Source organism: Oratosquilla oratoria, chromosome 9 (assembly GCF_046742065.1).
Source record: "Oratosquilla oratoria isolate Oo_2021 chromosome 9, ASM4674206v1, whole genome shotgun sequence".
Taxonomy (NCBI): domain Eukaryota; kingdom Metazoa; phylum Arthropoda; class Malacostraca; order Stomatopoda; family Squillidae; genus Oratosquilla; species Oratosquilla oratoria.
The window spans coordinates 39,672,599-39,685,634 of NC_134785.1; the positions used below are offsets into that span (position 1 = coordinate 39,672,599).

General features: G+C 37.1%; 1 protein-coding gene across 2 annotated transcripts; it reads right to left on the reverse strand.

The window, feature by feature from the left end:
• Window positions 1-4,479: 4,479 nt before the first annotated feature.
• On the reverse strand, window positions 4,480-12,462 carry LOC143028326 (RWD domain-containing protein 3-like). Of its 2 annotated transcripts, XM_076190252.1 has the most exons (5): window positions 12,306-12,462; window positions 9,992-10,116; window positions 9,458-9,638; window positions 8,355-8,515; window positions 7,820-8,192 (listed from the first exon to the last, which is right to left on the reverse strand). In XM_076190252.1, exons 1-5 carry the CDS (start codon window positions 12,382-12,384, stop codon window positions 7,965-7,967), a joined length of 774 nt encoding a protein of 257 aa, XP_076046367.1. In that variant the 5' UTR covers window positions 12,385-12,462; the 3' UTR covers window positions 7,820-7,964. The 2 variants fall into 2 exon arrangements, with proteins under 2 accessions (XP_076046368.1, XP_076046367.1); XM_076190253.1 differs by lacking the exons at window positions 7,820-8,192; window positions 8,355-8,515 and adding an exon at window positions 4,480-5,953.
• Between the last annotated feature and the right edge of the window lie 574 nt (window positions 12,463-13,036).

The window sequence follows — 13,036 nt, forward strand, 5'->3', positions numbered from 1 at the left end:
AAACAAATTCATGATACAGTATTTACAGGATTTATTTTTTTCCAGCTATTAATATCTAAATTTAAAAAGTCAACGATATATGATATGTATGTAGTTTATTCTGTTTCAATAGGTCCTCAGTTCACACAATAACGGATTGTTGCAATATTACTGGATTGGGAAAATATGTCGGCTTACTTTTTTTTTCCAAACTACATGGAAGAAGGTTGGGCAGTGTGGAAATGTCATGCCTTCATTAAAAGATAGAAGTAACATGACTGTAGTCAGATCAATAAATGAAATTGTCAGCCCATGTCAGTTCATCATTTATTCACAACCACTCTTGGCCTCTCCTTTCCCTGCTCAACAGACATTCTCCTTGTATCCAAGGCCTCTTTTACCCCATTTCATTTCTTCTCTCAAATTCGTCCCACCCACCTCTGCCTTCCACATTCTCTTCATATGCCCAAACCATCCCAGTATATATATATATTTTCATTATCAATCTTACCTGTTAGCTCTTTCCATCCCCTATTCTCCACCTCTCATTTCTCACTTTATCCATTTTCAGAACCCCATCATATTCTTATTAAATACTTGTCAAATACAGTTAGGCTCTTCCTTTCTGCCAACATTAAATTCAAAGTATCTTGGGTACAAATTTTCCTTCATATTGCCGTCAACCTCCCCAGAAATGTTTCTCATGACACTTTAACCCCCCCCCCCCAAGATATTTGCTTGCTTCCCTAATTGTTTAACCCTATATATCCCAGCCTGACGAATTCGTCAGTCAAGCTTCGGGTGAGTCTCACTGGCATAGAAAAGCAGTTATAACCGGTGTGTCTGTCCTGACGAATTCGTCTAGGCTTCCTCTCTCAGAGAACAACACTTGAAGCTGATTGGTCGAGAGTCCCTTCGGCAGTTCATCATCAGCTGATAACATCAAGTGGTGTGAAACGTGGTATTTCTGGTGCTATTTATTTCATCATGGAGGAGTTGTCAGGTATGTTACATGCTGCAAATAATTTTTTTCTGAAATGGGAATAGTTATAGATATCTGAGAATGTCATACTGTTTCTTTTTTTGATGAAATAAGGACACTATAGCTCATTTTATGTCGATGACAAATCCGTCATGTTGGTCATATGGCGCACACAAAGAAACGTATGACCAACATGACGAATTCGTCATCTACATAGGGCATACAATATTTCTTATCAGTATTTGTGTATTCATTTGTTTATTACTAATATTTTTTGTATGTATGCCTTTGTTTGCAGGGTTTGATGTATCTTCATTTTACTCAAGAGCTGTAAGCAGGCAAATGTGCAGGGAAAATTCAGAAATTATGCCAATTGAACAAGATAATGGGTTGAGTGACGAGTCTGATGGAGAGGAGGAAGAGGAAGTAGAGTTAGACTCCATTCACACCCCAAGTTTCAGTGATTTCGATCAAGGTAGGGAGTATTTTTTATCTACACTAAGACAAAGTGAGGACTAAAACCAATAATTGCCTTGCCTGCTGGCATCCCCACCCGTGAGAAATACAGTGAGAGGTCCAAAAATGTGTGTGTGTGTGTATTTACCTAGTTGTTCATTATTTCTGAAATTTTAATCAAAATATGTATTTTACAGAGGTGCCACCGGATGTCAATGTGAACGAAAGGGTTGACGAAATTATTATTGACATCCCTAGTGGTCACTTAGAAGAAATAGAGGAAATACAAGATTCTATTGAACGCCCATCAACTAGTACACAAGCGTCTCGGCCCTCTAGAAGACGTTTTTGGACCAGAAAAACAGAGTACACCCCTTCACCTTTACCAAATTTTATCCCTGGCAATGAAACAGCTTCAGTCAACAGTGACTTGAACCCATCACAGTCAAACCCACTATGGTATTTCACACAGTTTTTCACTCCTGATTTTTTAGATATGATAGTCTATCAGTCTAATCTGTATGCTACACAAAAAGATGTGAACAAACCTCTAAACCTCACTAGTCAAGAACTTGAACAATGGATAGGTCTACTTATTCATTTCAGCATTATTAGGACTCCCCAGACACGTCTCCATTGGTCTGGTGAATTATTTGGGAGGTATAGAGAGTATACTGCTTTAGTTATGAGTCGCAACAGATGGGAGACTATAAAATCCAACTTACATCTTCGGGACAACACTGATGAGGTAAACAATGATAAACTGTTCAAAGTCAGGCCAATGGTAGACCATTTGCGGAAAAAATTCCAAGACCTTCCAATGCAACAAAACCTCTGCATTGATGAACAAATGGTGCCTTTCAAGGGAAGGCACTCTATGAAACAATACATGCCCATGAAACCCAGAAAATGGGGTTTCAAGTTCTTTGTTCTTGCAGACAGTGGGGGTCTTATTCATGACTTCATACCTTACACAGGGTCAATTCAACCTGTGAATGGAGACGGTATTCCAGATCTGGGTGCATCCTCTAATATTGTCTTACACTTGGCTGAGACCATTCCAAACAATAAGAATCACCTACTTTATTTTGACAACTGGTTTACATCTTTACCACTTGTAGAACATCTGGCTGACAGGAATATATGGTGTTGTGGGACAGTCCGGGCAAATCGGCTCCAAGGCCTCAAGTTCACATTGGACGCTGACATGAAGAAGAAAGGCAGAGGTACATTTGAGGAATGGAAATTATCTGGTGAGGGCAGCCAGGCAACAACAGTCAAATGGTTTGACAATAAATGTGTGACATTATTGTCTTCCTTTGCTGAGGGCAATCCAACTCACACTGCACGACGCTATGATAGAAGTCAGAGGAAAGTTGTGGAAATTCCACAGCCTAACATCGTACATTTGTACAATAAGAACATGGGAGGTGTAGACCTGGCTGACTGTCTTCTAGCACTATATAGGATCCCGGTACGTTCTAAGAAATATTATCACAGACTCATCTATCACATGATTGACATGACTATCAATGAGGCATGGCTGGTATACCGAAGAGATTGTGAGGCCAAAAGTATTCCCCAGGAAAAAAGACATTCCCTACTGACCTTCAGGATGTCCTTGTCAGAATCACTCATCAATGCAGGGAAATATATCCCCAAGCGAGGTCGTCCATCTTCAAGTGAGAGAACTCCTCCACCATCAACAAGAATTCAAAGAGTTGGCCAATTCAAGCCCCAGAATGATGTGAGACTAGATAAAGTAGGGCACTTCCCAGAGGTGAAAAATCCTCGTTTGTACTGCAAACGAGTTGGATGTGCGGGTCGCACCAATATCAGGTGTATCAAGTGCAAAGTGAGTTTGTGTCTAAATGAGAGAAACAACTGTTTTTTACAATTCCATACTTAAGATAGTGTGAATCCCTCCCTCTCATTTCCTAGTGTAAGGAGTGAGACAAACAAATACATGCACTGTATTTTTTTCATGATAATTATTATTTTCCTCCTTTCCAACAAATTTCTCACTGAGGAGTTCAGGTGTTTTCTTTTCTAAAGTATAATATTTTGAATAAAGGTGTTATTGATGATATTTCTACAATTTTCAGCAGGTTTTTCACTGCTAAGAACAGGTATATTATTTTTTGCTGTGGATGTGCTGTGTCCTGCGACACTGCTTCTGACCCAGGGCGGTGGGCAGGGTGCAGGAATGACCCGTCATCCAGGAGGTGCTCAGATGAGAGGAAGGGTGGGAGGGGTGTGGAGTGTATTTAGGGATGAAATGGGTGGGAGTGTTTTTATGCCTTTCCCTTTTTGGCTACCTCCCTTGAAAGGGGAAAAAACCTTGGTATATGTATGTATGTATGTATATATAAAGATATTTCAATTATTTATATACTTAAAACAATTAATTTTCATTAATAAGATGTCAAGCTATCAAAAGAAATTGTATTCAAGTTTAATTTTTCAATAAGATATTCATTTTTGCCGAGATAAGTAACAGAATTGCTTTCTATATTCTAATAATTTAATAAATCTTGATAATACAATCTTTAGCCAATTTCATTTCCCTCGTGACCAACATGACTAATTCGTCATGGTACTGTATTATTGCATAGACTGTAGGAATTGCCAGGAAAACTTATCTATAACATTCCTCAGGTCCATAATAGCCTAGAAACAAACGCATGATTTTTTTTGTCCGGCCAAAATATATGTGGTCCATATAGGGTTAATTTACCTCATCCCCCCACTACACTCCTCTATTCCTTACTACATGTACATGCATACATTTACCAAGGGCTTTTCCTCCCCGAAAGGTAGCCAAATCAAAAGGCATAAATCCACCACCCCTCCCTCCTCATCTTGACACTTCATACCTACATCTTGCCCATCGTCCTGGGCCAGAAGCAATACAGCAAGACCCAGCAAGGCTGTTTCATTTAATCAGTGACCCCCCCCACCCTCATACATTGAAGATGGGGAGAAATCCCTTCAGGTTGTATGAAAATGTCATTCACTCATAACTGCTCCCTAACCCTCCCCTCCCCAACTCCCTTCCATGCATCACAATATCCACACACAGCCATTCTCCATTCACCCCATCTTCTGTCTTCTCCCTACCTTCCTCAACAGACATTTCTCTCTTGTGACCCTATATAAAATTGTTCTACTTTTTTCATTCTGGCTCCTATTGTTAGGCACCTTTCTTCAACTGAAGATGCCCCAGATACACAAAATAGCTTGGAAGTAGTCAAAATTAAAGGAAAAGTTGTACTTAGTTTGGAAAGGGCCAAGTGAGGTAGGCACATAATAAGTTTGATAATGGATAAGGTATCAAAAATAACAACGCAGCCTGGTGGCTAAAATTAAAATATGCCACACAGTAAGGAATTTCATATAAAATCTTTTATTAATCCTAGTCATGGCATACATCAGACTTGGTCTCATGACTCTAAATACATACATCTGTCAAGAACTCTCAAAACTGGGAAACTACTACTTTTTTAGATCCAGCACTAATACATAATTTACGTACGCTTAGTAACATGATCATGATACACATTTTATTAAGAATTTAACTTATTCTTGTAAGACAACTTTGGCATATATTGCACTTAATACTAAATGTCAGTATTTCCAGACACTTCCATTTTTTTCTAGTTTTACAATTACTAGTGACATAGTAATTGTGGAATGGGTGGGAGTGGGTGCATGCCTCTGATTTGGCTACCCCCCTTATAAGGGGGAAGAAGCCCTTGGTATATAAGTTGACAATTACTATTGTAAAATTAAAGCTCAACAGTTACCTAAATGTGATTATTGTCTAGCAACTAGTACTGCTTAGTGCTCCACATAGATAGTTACATGTGCTGTAAGTATAAAAGAAATCTACTTTCCAGTTAAAAAATTTCAAATATGTTTACACTAAATTTTTCTTTCCAGTATATAAGTGTTTACAGCTCCAAGGTCTCATTTAGGAAAGTAATTTATTATGTATCACAAGAAACTGTCACAAATTACATATAAATGCATTATGGTAACATACACTTCCAACAACAACATTATCAACAATGTATAATTATCTTCAATTCCATTCAATGCCCCATGCTTCCCTTTAGCATTATTGCACTTACTCATCATTTGACTTGCAGAAGAATAGTATAATAGAATTATAAAATAGTATATGTTTTATGAAACCATTCAAATTCATCATATGCTGCACTATTCAATCACAGATGACACTATTCATTGTGCTAAATCATTACTGATTCCTACTCCACTTCACATCCTCAAATATCCATCTCTGACTCCTGAGTGTGGAGTCACACAATTGTAATGACAAAGTGTCTGGATGGGTTTGGGAGGGCAAATCCAAACAAAGTCCTGACTGGACATGGCGAATTTGTTTACTGGGTTCATCATATGTCCACTTCTGTCGGGGTAATTCATTACAGGCCATGATTCTAACCTGAGGATCCTTTGAAGATGAGGCATCAGGGGCATCTAAACAAACACTTTCATCTGTCATTATGTAGCCTGGAAAGACAAAATTCTTAAATAGGCAACACTAAACATTCTACAAAACCAAACAACAGGCCAACTATATGGACATTTCACATAAATCATATTGCACTGGGAACTAATGGTGGGTACTTGTTGGTGACAATCCTACAAGATGGAAATATGAGAGAAACATCTCACTGCCACCTGTCTTCAAATCTTATTAATACTCTTACCTCCATTAGAAAAAGTGCAGTTGACAATGAGTCTCCAGAATGAGTCTAAGATCTTTCTCTATCAGAAATTGATGAATCAGTATTAAACAAGAAATGAAAGGAATGGCCCAAGACAGGAAACATGGAAACCAAGAGTGGTACTACTAATTTAGATGGATCAATATCAGCTAGGTTAGAAACTGACAATTATCTGAAGGTAAGCAAGTGATATATTGAGCCTGACCAAGTCCAAACCATCTAATAATGTTGATACCCATATCAGTCAATCAGTTATCTCAGGACTCTTGCAGGAGATCCACAGCTCCCAAGTAACTGGCAATAGCCACTGTACAGTCCCATAAGTCACTTGAAGAAGAAATATTGTGTTGTTGTTAGAGTATGTGGGAACAAAGAGAGTATCTAGGGAAGATTAGTGTGTGCTTAGGAGGAAGAGGGTGCATAGATCAAGTATTTGCAGTAAGACAGATATACAGAAAGATAGACAAAAAGTTTTTTACAAAGAGTGAGGATGTCTTTGGGCTTTCACAAACTTGGAGAATGTATTTGAAAGGGTTGGCACAAGTACTGTGGAATGTGTTGCAAATGTATAGGACAAGAAGTCTGTTGAAAGTTTTCAAAAGTTTTTTACATTAGTTTAGCAGGTGTGAAAGTAGGAAATGAAGAAAATAAATGGTTTGAGATGGCGGGGCTATGTCAGGTTCACATAATGTCGCCATAGTTGGTCAATATGTATATGGATTGGGATGGTGAAGGAGGTAAATGTGAGAAAGCTTGGTAAAGGTTTGGAGTTAGTGAGCAAGAGTGGATGGAGGCGAGTGTCAAGCTAGTTGTTGTCTGTGGATGACACTGCACTTATGGCTAATTCTGAGAAACTGAAGGAGTTGGCAACTGAGTTTGAAAGTGAGAGGAGAAAGATGAGAGTATATGTGGGCAAAAGTAAGGTGAAGAGACATATAAGTTGTGATGATTGTAGCAGATTGAACACAAGTTCAAAGGATGAGAAGCTCAAGGACTGCAAGAGCTGCAATACTTGGAGTTACATGTAGCAGAATGGAATGAATGCACAGGTGCATTACAGAGTAAAGGAGACAAGTAAATGTCTGGGTAGAATGGTATAGATGGGGACTGGGGTCACTGGGTCCATGAGGAATGTCTCAAGAAAAGGGGAAAGAGTGCAAAAGATGGGAGTGAATAGAGAGATTATGAAAGAATTACATAGTACAAAGTTTTTTTTGTTTTTTTTTTGGGGTGAATGAAGGGGATTGCCATACAATGAAGCAGGGGATACAATTTGTCTTGTTGCATTACCTTTGACCTAAGCAGTGTGGCTGGGACAAGAACAACCCTTTATTCATGAGGTGCTAAGATTGGAATGATTAATGGGTTTGGATGGGCATGGTCTAAGTGTATGTTTTGATTCACACCCCACCCCCTTGGGGAAACGGGGCCTTTGGTATGTATACATATACCTAGTTCCTTTCTCCGTTACAGGGTGGCAAACTCCACAGAATCATATATGGTAAAAGGGGAAGAAAAAATTGTAGTAATATATTGAAAACCTGATATTCAGCACACTACATTTACAAAGAAATTAACTCTGAGAAGTTAGCACTGAATAACCAACTGGTCCCTGTGCTTGGCATTATCTAAAAATCATAAACCAAACTATTTGAATAAATTTTATTTAATTCTGGTAATATATAATTGTTCTGGCTACCACCTGGCTATTTTGGTTGTTCGAAAGTCCTTTTGCAGTCAAAAGTCTTCAATAAATAATTAAATCCTCTTAAGAGAATTTGTAGTGAACTGAATCATTTGCTACCAACTTGGGGTAAAATTATGGATTCAAATATTTCTTCAACTCCTCTTTTCCTCAGTTCTTCCTTTATATCTTCCAATTTATCATATGTCATTATACTAAAATTGTCGAAATTTGGTCCAAGTTGACTTTGGAATACAATGGATAACAACCGCTCCTTGCAACTTCTTCCCATAGAATCAACGTCAACACACTGAGTTCTATTCCTCTGTACATAGGTCTGAAATTTTCAAAAAATATATTTCCTTATTAGGAGGATGAAAAATGGTATAAAAAATTTATGACAGTATCTCAATTCTTTTTCAAGTCAATCTTACAACCTAATATCCTTAATATAGAAGCAGATGTCTTCAATATCATTTCAGGAATCAGAATTTGTTACTTTTATATCAGTTTCTTGTCCTTGCAGGATAATGAATATCCATTTAGTATAGAAGATCAGTTGCCCAACAAGATTAAGCTCAAGACACCATCGCTCTACAGTTTTACTGTACTTCTTCCTGTTTCTCATGTGATCAATATGAAGTACATACGTCATATATTCTGGAAATATAAACGCATGAAGTTGTAACATGCTTCAGGAATGATCACTGTCTGTGGCATACACATTACTACTTGGGCAAGAGGTCAAGGGTGGAGATGATTTGAGGCTGTGTAGTGGCAGGCAAGTTCATAGAAATGGCATGCTACAGTAAGTCCTTCATTATGAGGCACTGTCCTTTCCCTCTCTGAGATGAGTTCCATAATGTTAAACCGAGTTATCATGGATAAATATGTTTTAGCCCAATGAATGAATAATTAATACAGACTACAATATTAAAAAACAGTCACAGCTACTTCATCATCAGCATATTGTTATCTAGGTAAGTTGTACTACAATGTCAATAAAGTAAAATGAGGCTAAATCTGTATAGTGGCTGTAACACAGAAGAGAGGACTTACTGTGAGGTTCCAATAAAGCATGATCAATGTATTGTATGTACCAACCAATGTCCCTTTCCCCTTTTATAAAGGGTGAAGCAAATTAACACACCTACTTCAAACACATTAAAACCCATTTAACACCCCTTCCATCTCAGCACATCATGAATACAGAACCCCTACCCACCCACCAAGTTGGAACCATAAATGAGCTTGAGGCTATGTATGATAAACAGGAGAGGAGATGGGACCCAGCAAACATTGCTCCTTTACTGTATACTAAATTAGGTAAATACACTGCCTGATTGGATCAATAGCAATGCAGTAAGACAGTGCTTTAATAACCTTGTCTTTGTGTTCATCCTCAAATACCTATACCTCATGACACTTTTCACAATCCCATAAACATTCACTTCCTTCACTTACTCTATAATTTTATAGGAACCATATATGAACTTAAATAAATGGAGGATGAGAACTGGGACCCCATGATCATAGCTCCTTTCCTGTGAACTACAAAATAAAATTGGGTAAATTACAAACATGCAAAATAAAATTACATACTGGACTCTTCTGTGGCCTTTTCTGAAGTGTTCATTTGTTCTTTTATTATTCCATGGAAAGATTCCTTTTCCTGTAGAGCTGTTAACAAGTCAAGGATCATTGGCATTCCGGCAAATTCTCTTCCCTTTTCTTCTAAAAAAGTCTTGATTTCTTCACATCCAGCCCGACTTAATGCTAAACTCTAAAAATAGAAAATATATGTCTGGATTTTGTGTCAAATTAAATTCATGATGAAAAAAATAATTCAATGTTTTCTGAAGAAAACTAATATCAGTGCAAATACATGAAGATACAAAACACTATGTAGAACATTCATCTTATCAATCATATTAACTTATTTCCATCTTAATTCGTTGCACACAATCAAAACTAAAAGGTGTATATAGCTCAATGGAGGCATATTCAGAAACTGAGAACATAAAACAAAAATCAAGTATAATTATGGTCCAGACAGGAACAAGTAAAGCAATCTCGATCCATAGAACATAAAAAAAAATCTTACATGCAGAGATCAGCTTGTACTGTCTTCCATACCTGAACTGATACAGGCGGAGGGTTTTGAGGATAAGTCTCAGGTTTTAAAGTGAAAGTAACATTCACATTCAAATCATCTCTTTTGAGTGGGGTGACACATAAACACAACACCACTGAGTCGCATCCTGCAAAAATATGAGAAAATATCATAAAAGGGCAATATATATAATGTATAATAAAAAAAAAATGAGGCTGTTATATAATGTATCCTATCAAGGGTATTTACTGTAAAGCCAATCCCAAAACTTGAAACATATTCAAATAGTTTGGCTAAAAGATAAACTGGTATTTTTTTTAGAAAAGCACACCTACGCGATATAGCAATAAGAAATTAATTCATAAATTTGTAAATTATAATACATCAACGTAATATACGATGACTGGCGGAAATTAATAAAGAAAATTTTGCTTCGAGGTAGAAAAAATTAAAGTATGATAATTTCGTTCATTCTAACCTAGCCTACCTACCTAACCTTCATTTAGCAGTGCGGTACCTTTAATTCTAGAGGTTATTGGGGTCGTCGTTGACCTCCGAATCTAAAAAAAAAAAAAAATATATGATGTCAGGAGTCGACATGTGCATAGCTTTTCGCAACGTTTTCTGTTACTAATTCCCGCCAAGAAAAATATTCATTACATTGATGTATTATGATTTACAAAATTTATATATAATTTCGTAATGCTATATCGCGTAGGTGTGCATTTCTAAAAAAATAAATAAATTCATACCATATAACACAAATCTTTGTTGTAATAACTTATATCTTTGCAAAACATTTAGTTATTATTACTATTATTATTATTGTTGTTGTTGATGTATATTCATTGTATTAATTACCCTTTCTATGAAATGGCCAGACTGTAACACCTTTGTCACAGTTTGGGTGATTTATAATATGTCCTTTCGGCCCATCACAGACTTACAATTTGAAGTATCTATTACTATTGATAATTGCCCTGTTTGATAACCCAATCTATTATCACAACTTAACACCTTACTTGATTTGTTTTTGTACTAATTGCGGTAGAGGTGCCGCAAGGTGCAGAAATTCCGTACAACTGTCATGTGAAGTTGCAGAATTCGTCGAAATTTTTTATTCTTGGATACAACGTATATTTACTTTAAATTCATTTTATTTTTTCGTTTTCTGTTATCAATAAGAGAAACTGTATAGCAGGATTATCGTCAATTTCCTATAAACTGGTAAAAAAAATGCCACATTATCAATGACTACCTGATATTCTTCCACAAGTTTTTCGTTATCAATGCCATACTACAAATTACCAATCACAAAATATGTTTGTGATTCTCGTCGTGCATTTCTGCCGATCACATTTAATTTTTTGCAACGATTAACATTACTTACCCTCTCAATTCCAATTTTACTATGAACTGATTTACATGCACCCTATCCTCTGGTTTTGGGAGAAAAATAAATTTATAAAACGTTCAATGCGGTGAGGTATACATTATTCTAAAGACCAGGGAAATGCGTTGGGCTAGTTTCAAAAATCATTCGGAATCCGACAGTGACCGACACATGCTAGAGACTAGGCTTCCTAGAACACACAGTAGTAGCGCGTTAGTTATCAATGCCATACTACAAATTACCAATCACAAAATATGTTTGTGATTCTCGTCGTGCATTTCTGCCGATCACATTTAATATTTTGCAACGATTAACATTACTTAACCTCTCAATTCCAATTTTACTATGAACTGATTTACATGCACCCTATCCTCTGGTTTTGGGAGAAAAATAAATTTATAAAACGTTCAATGCGGTGAGGTATACATTATTCTAAAGACCAGGGAAATGAATTGGGCTCGTTTCAAAAATCATTCGGAATCCGACAGTGACCGACACATGCTAGAGACTAGGCTTCCTAGAAAAAACAGTAGTAGCGCGTCTAGCGCCTTATAGAAGAGAGGTTGCTGCAACCCAAGCTATGTTAGGTTTGGTTGGTTAATTTAATACTAAGCAACTGTCAACCCACGTGTTTTATCCTGACTGTTGTCAGACGATTTTATTCAGCTAACTGTAACCTCTGGAAGATGAAGGGTTAAAATAATAATCACAAGAAGGAGACTATAGGGACTCGCAGCTCCCTCCTATGGGTAAATGAGTGAATCCTAAGAAGAGCAAAGCATTTTCGATACTTTTCGAGTGAATATACAATACAGACGTCTCAGTTTCCTCAAAAACGTGTCAAATACGTTCGAAACTACCCAACTTTGCCAAGTGATGTGGGTTTCGAGTCAAACTATCACAATCCTGATGACTTAATACCTTCCTCGACAGTTCCTCCTTACCTTGATGCACTATGCTACATTCTCCTTCTCCACAGTATATGGCCGCAATTGCAGCCACTTCTTCCTCTATGGTTTCCATTATTTTGGTGCGAGATCTTGAGTTGTCATCGCGTACTCATGTTGTAAACAAAACGAACGAAATAAGCGAAAAGCCTAGTAGCCTACAGGATATATACTACGATTCGGGTAAACAAATTCATGATACAGTATTTACAGGATTTATTTTTTTCCAGTTATTAATATCTAAATTTAAAAAGTCAACGCTATATGATATGTATGTAGTTTATTCTGTTTCGATAGGTCTTCAGATCACACAATAACGGATTGTTGCATTATCACTGGATTGGGAAGATATGTCAGCTTATTTTTTTTTCCAAACTACATGGAAGAAGGTTGGGCAGTGTGGAAATATCATGCCTTCATTAAAGATAGAAGTAACATGACTGCAGTCAGATCAATAAATGAAATTGTCAGCCCACGTCAGTTTATCATTTATTCACAACCACTCTTGGCCTCTCCTTTCCCTGCTCAACAGACATTCTCCTTGTATCCAAGGCCTTTTACCCCATTTCATTTCTTCTCTCAAATTCGTCCCACCCACCTCTGCCTTCCACATTCTCTTCATATGCCCAAACCATCCTATATATATATTTTCATTATCAATCTTGCCTGTTAGCTCTCTTTCCACCCCCTATTCTCTACTTCATCACATTTCTCACTTTATCCATTTT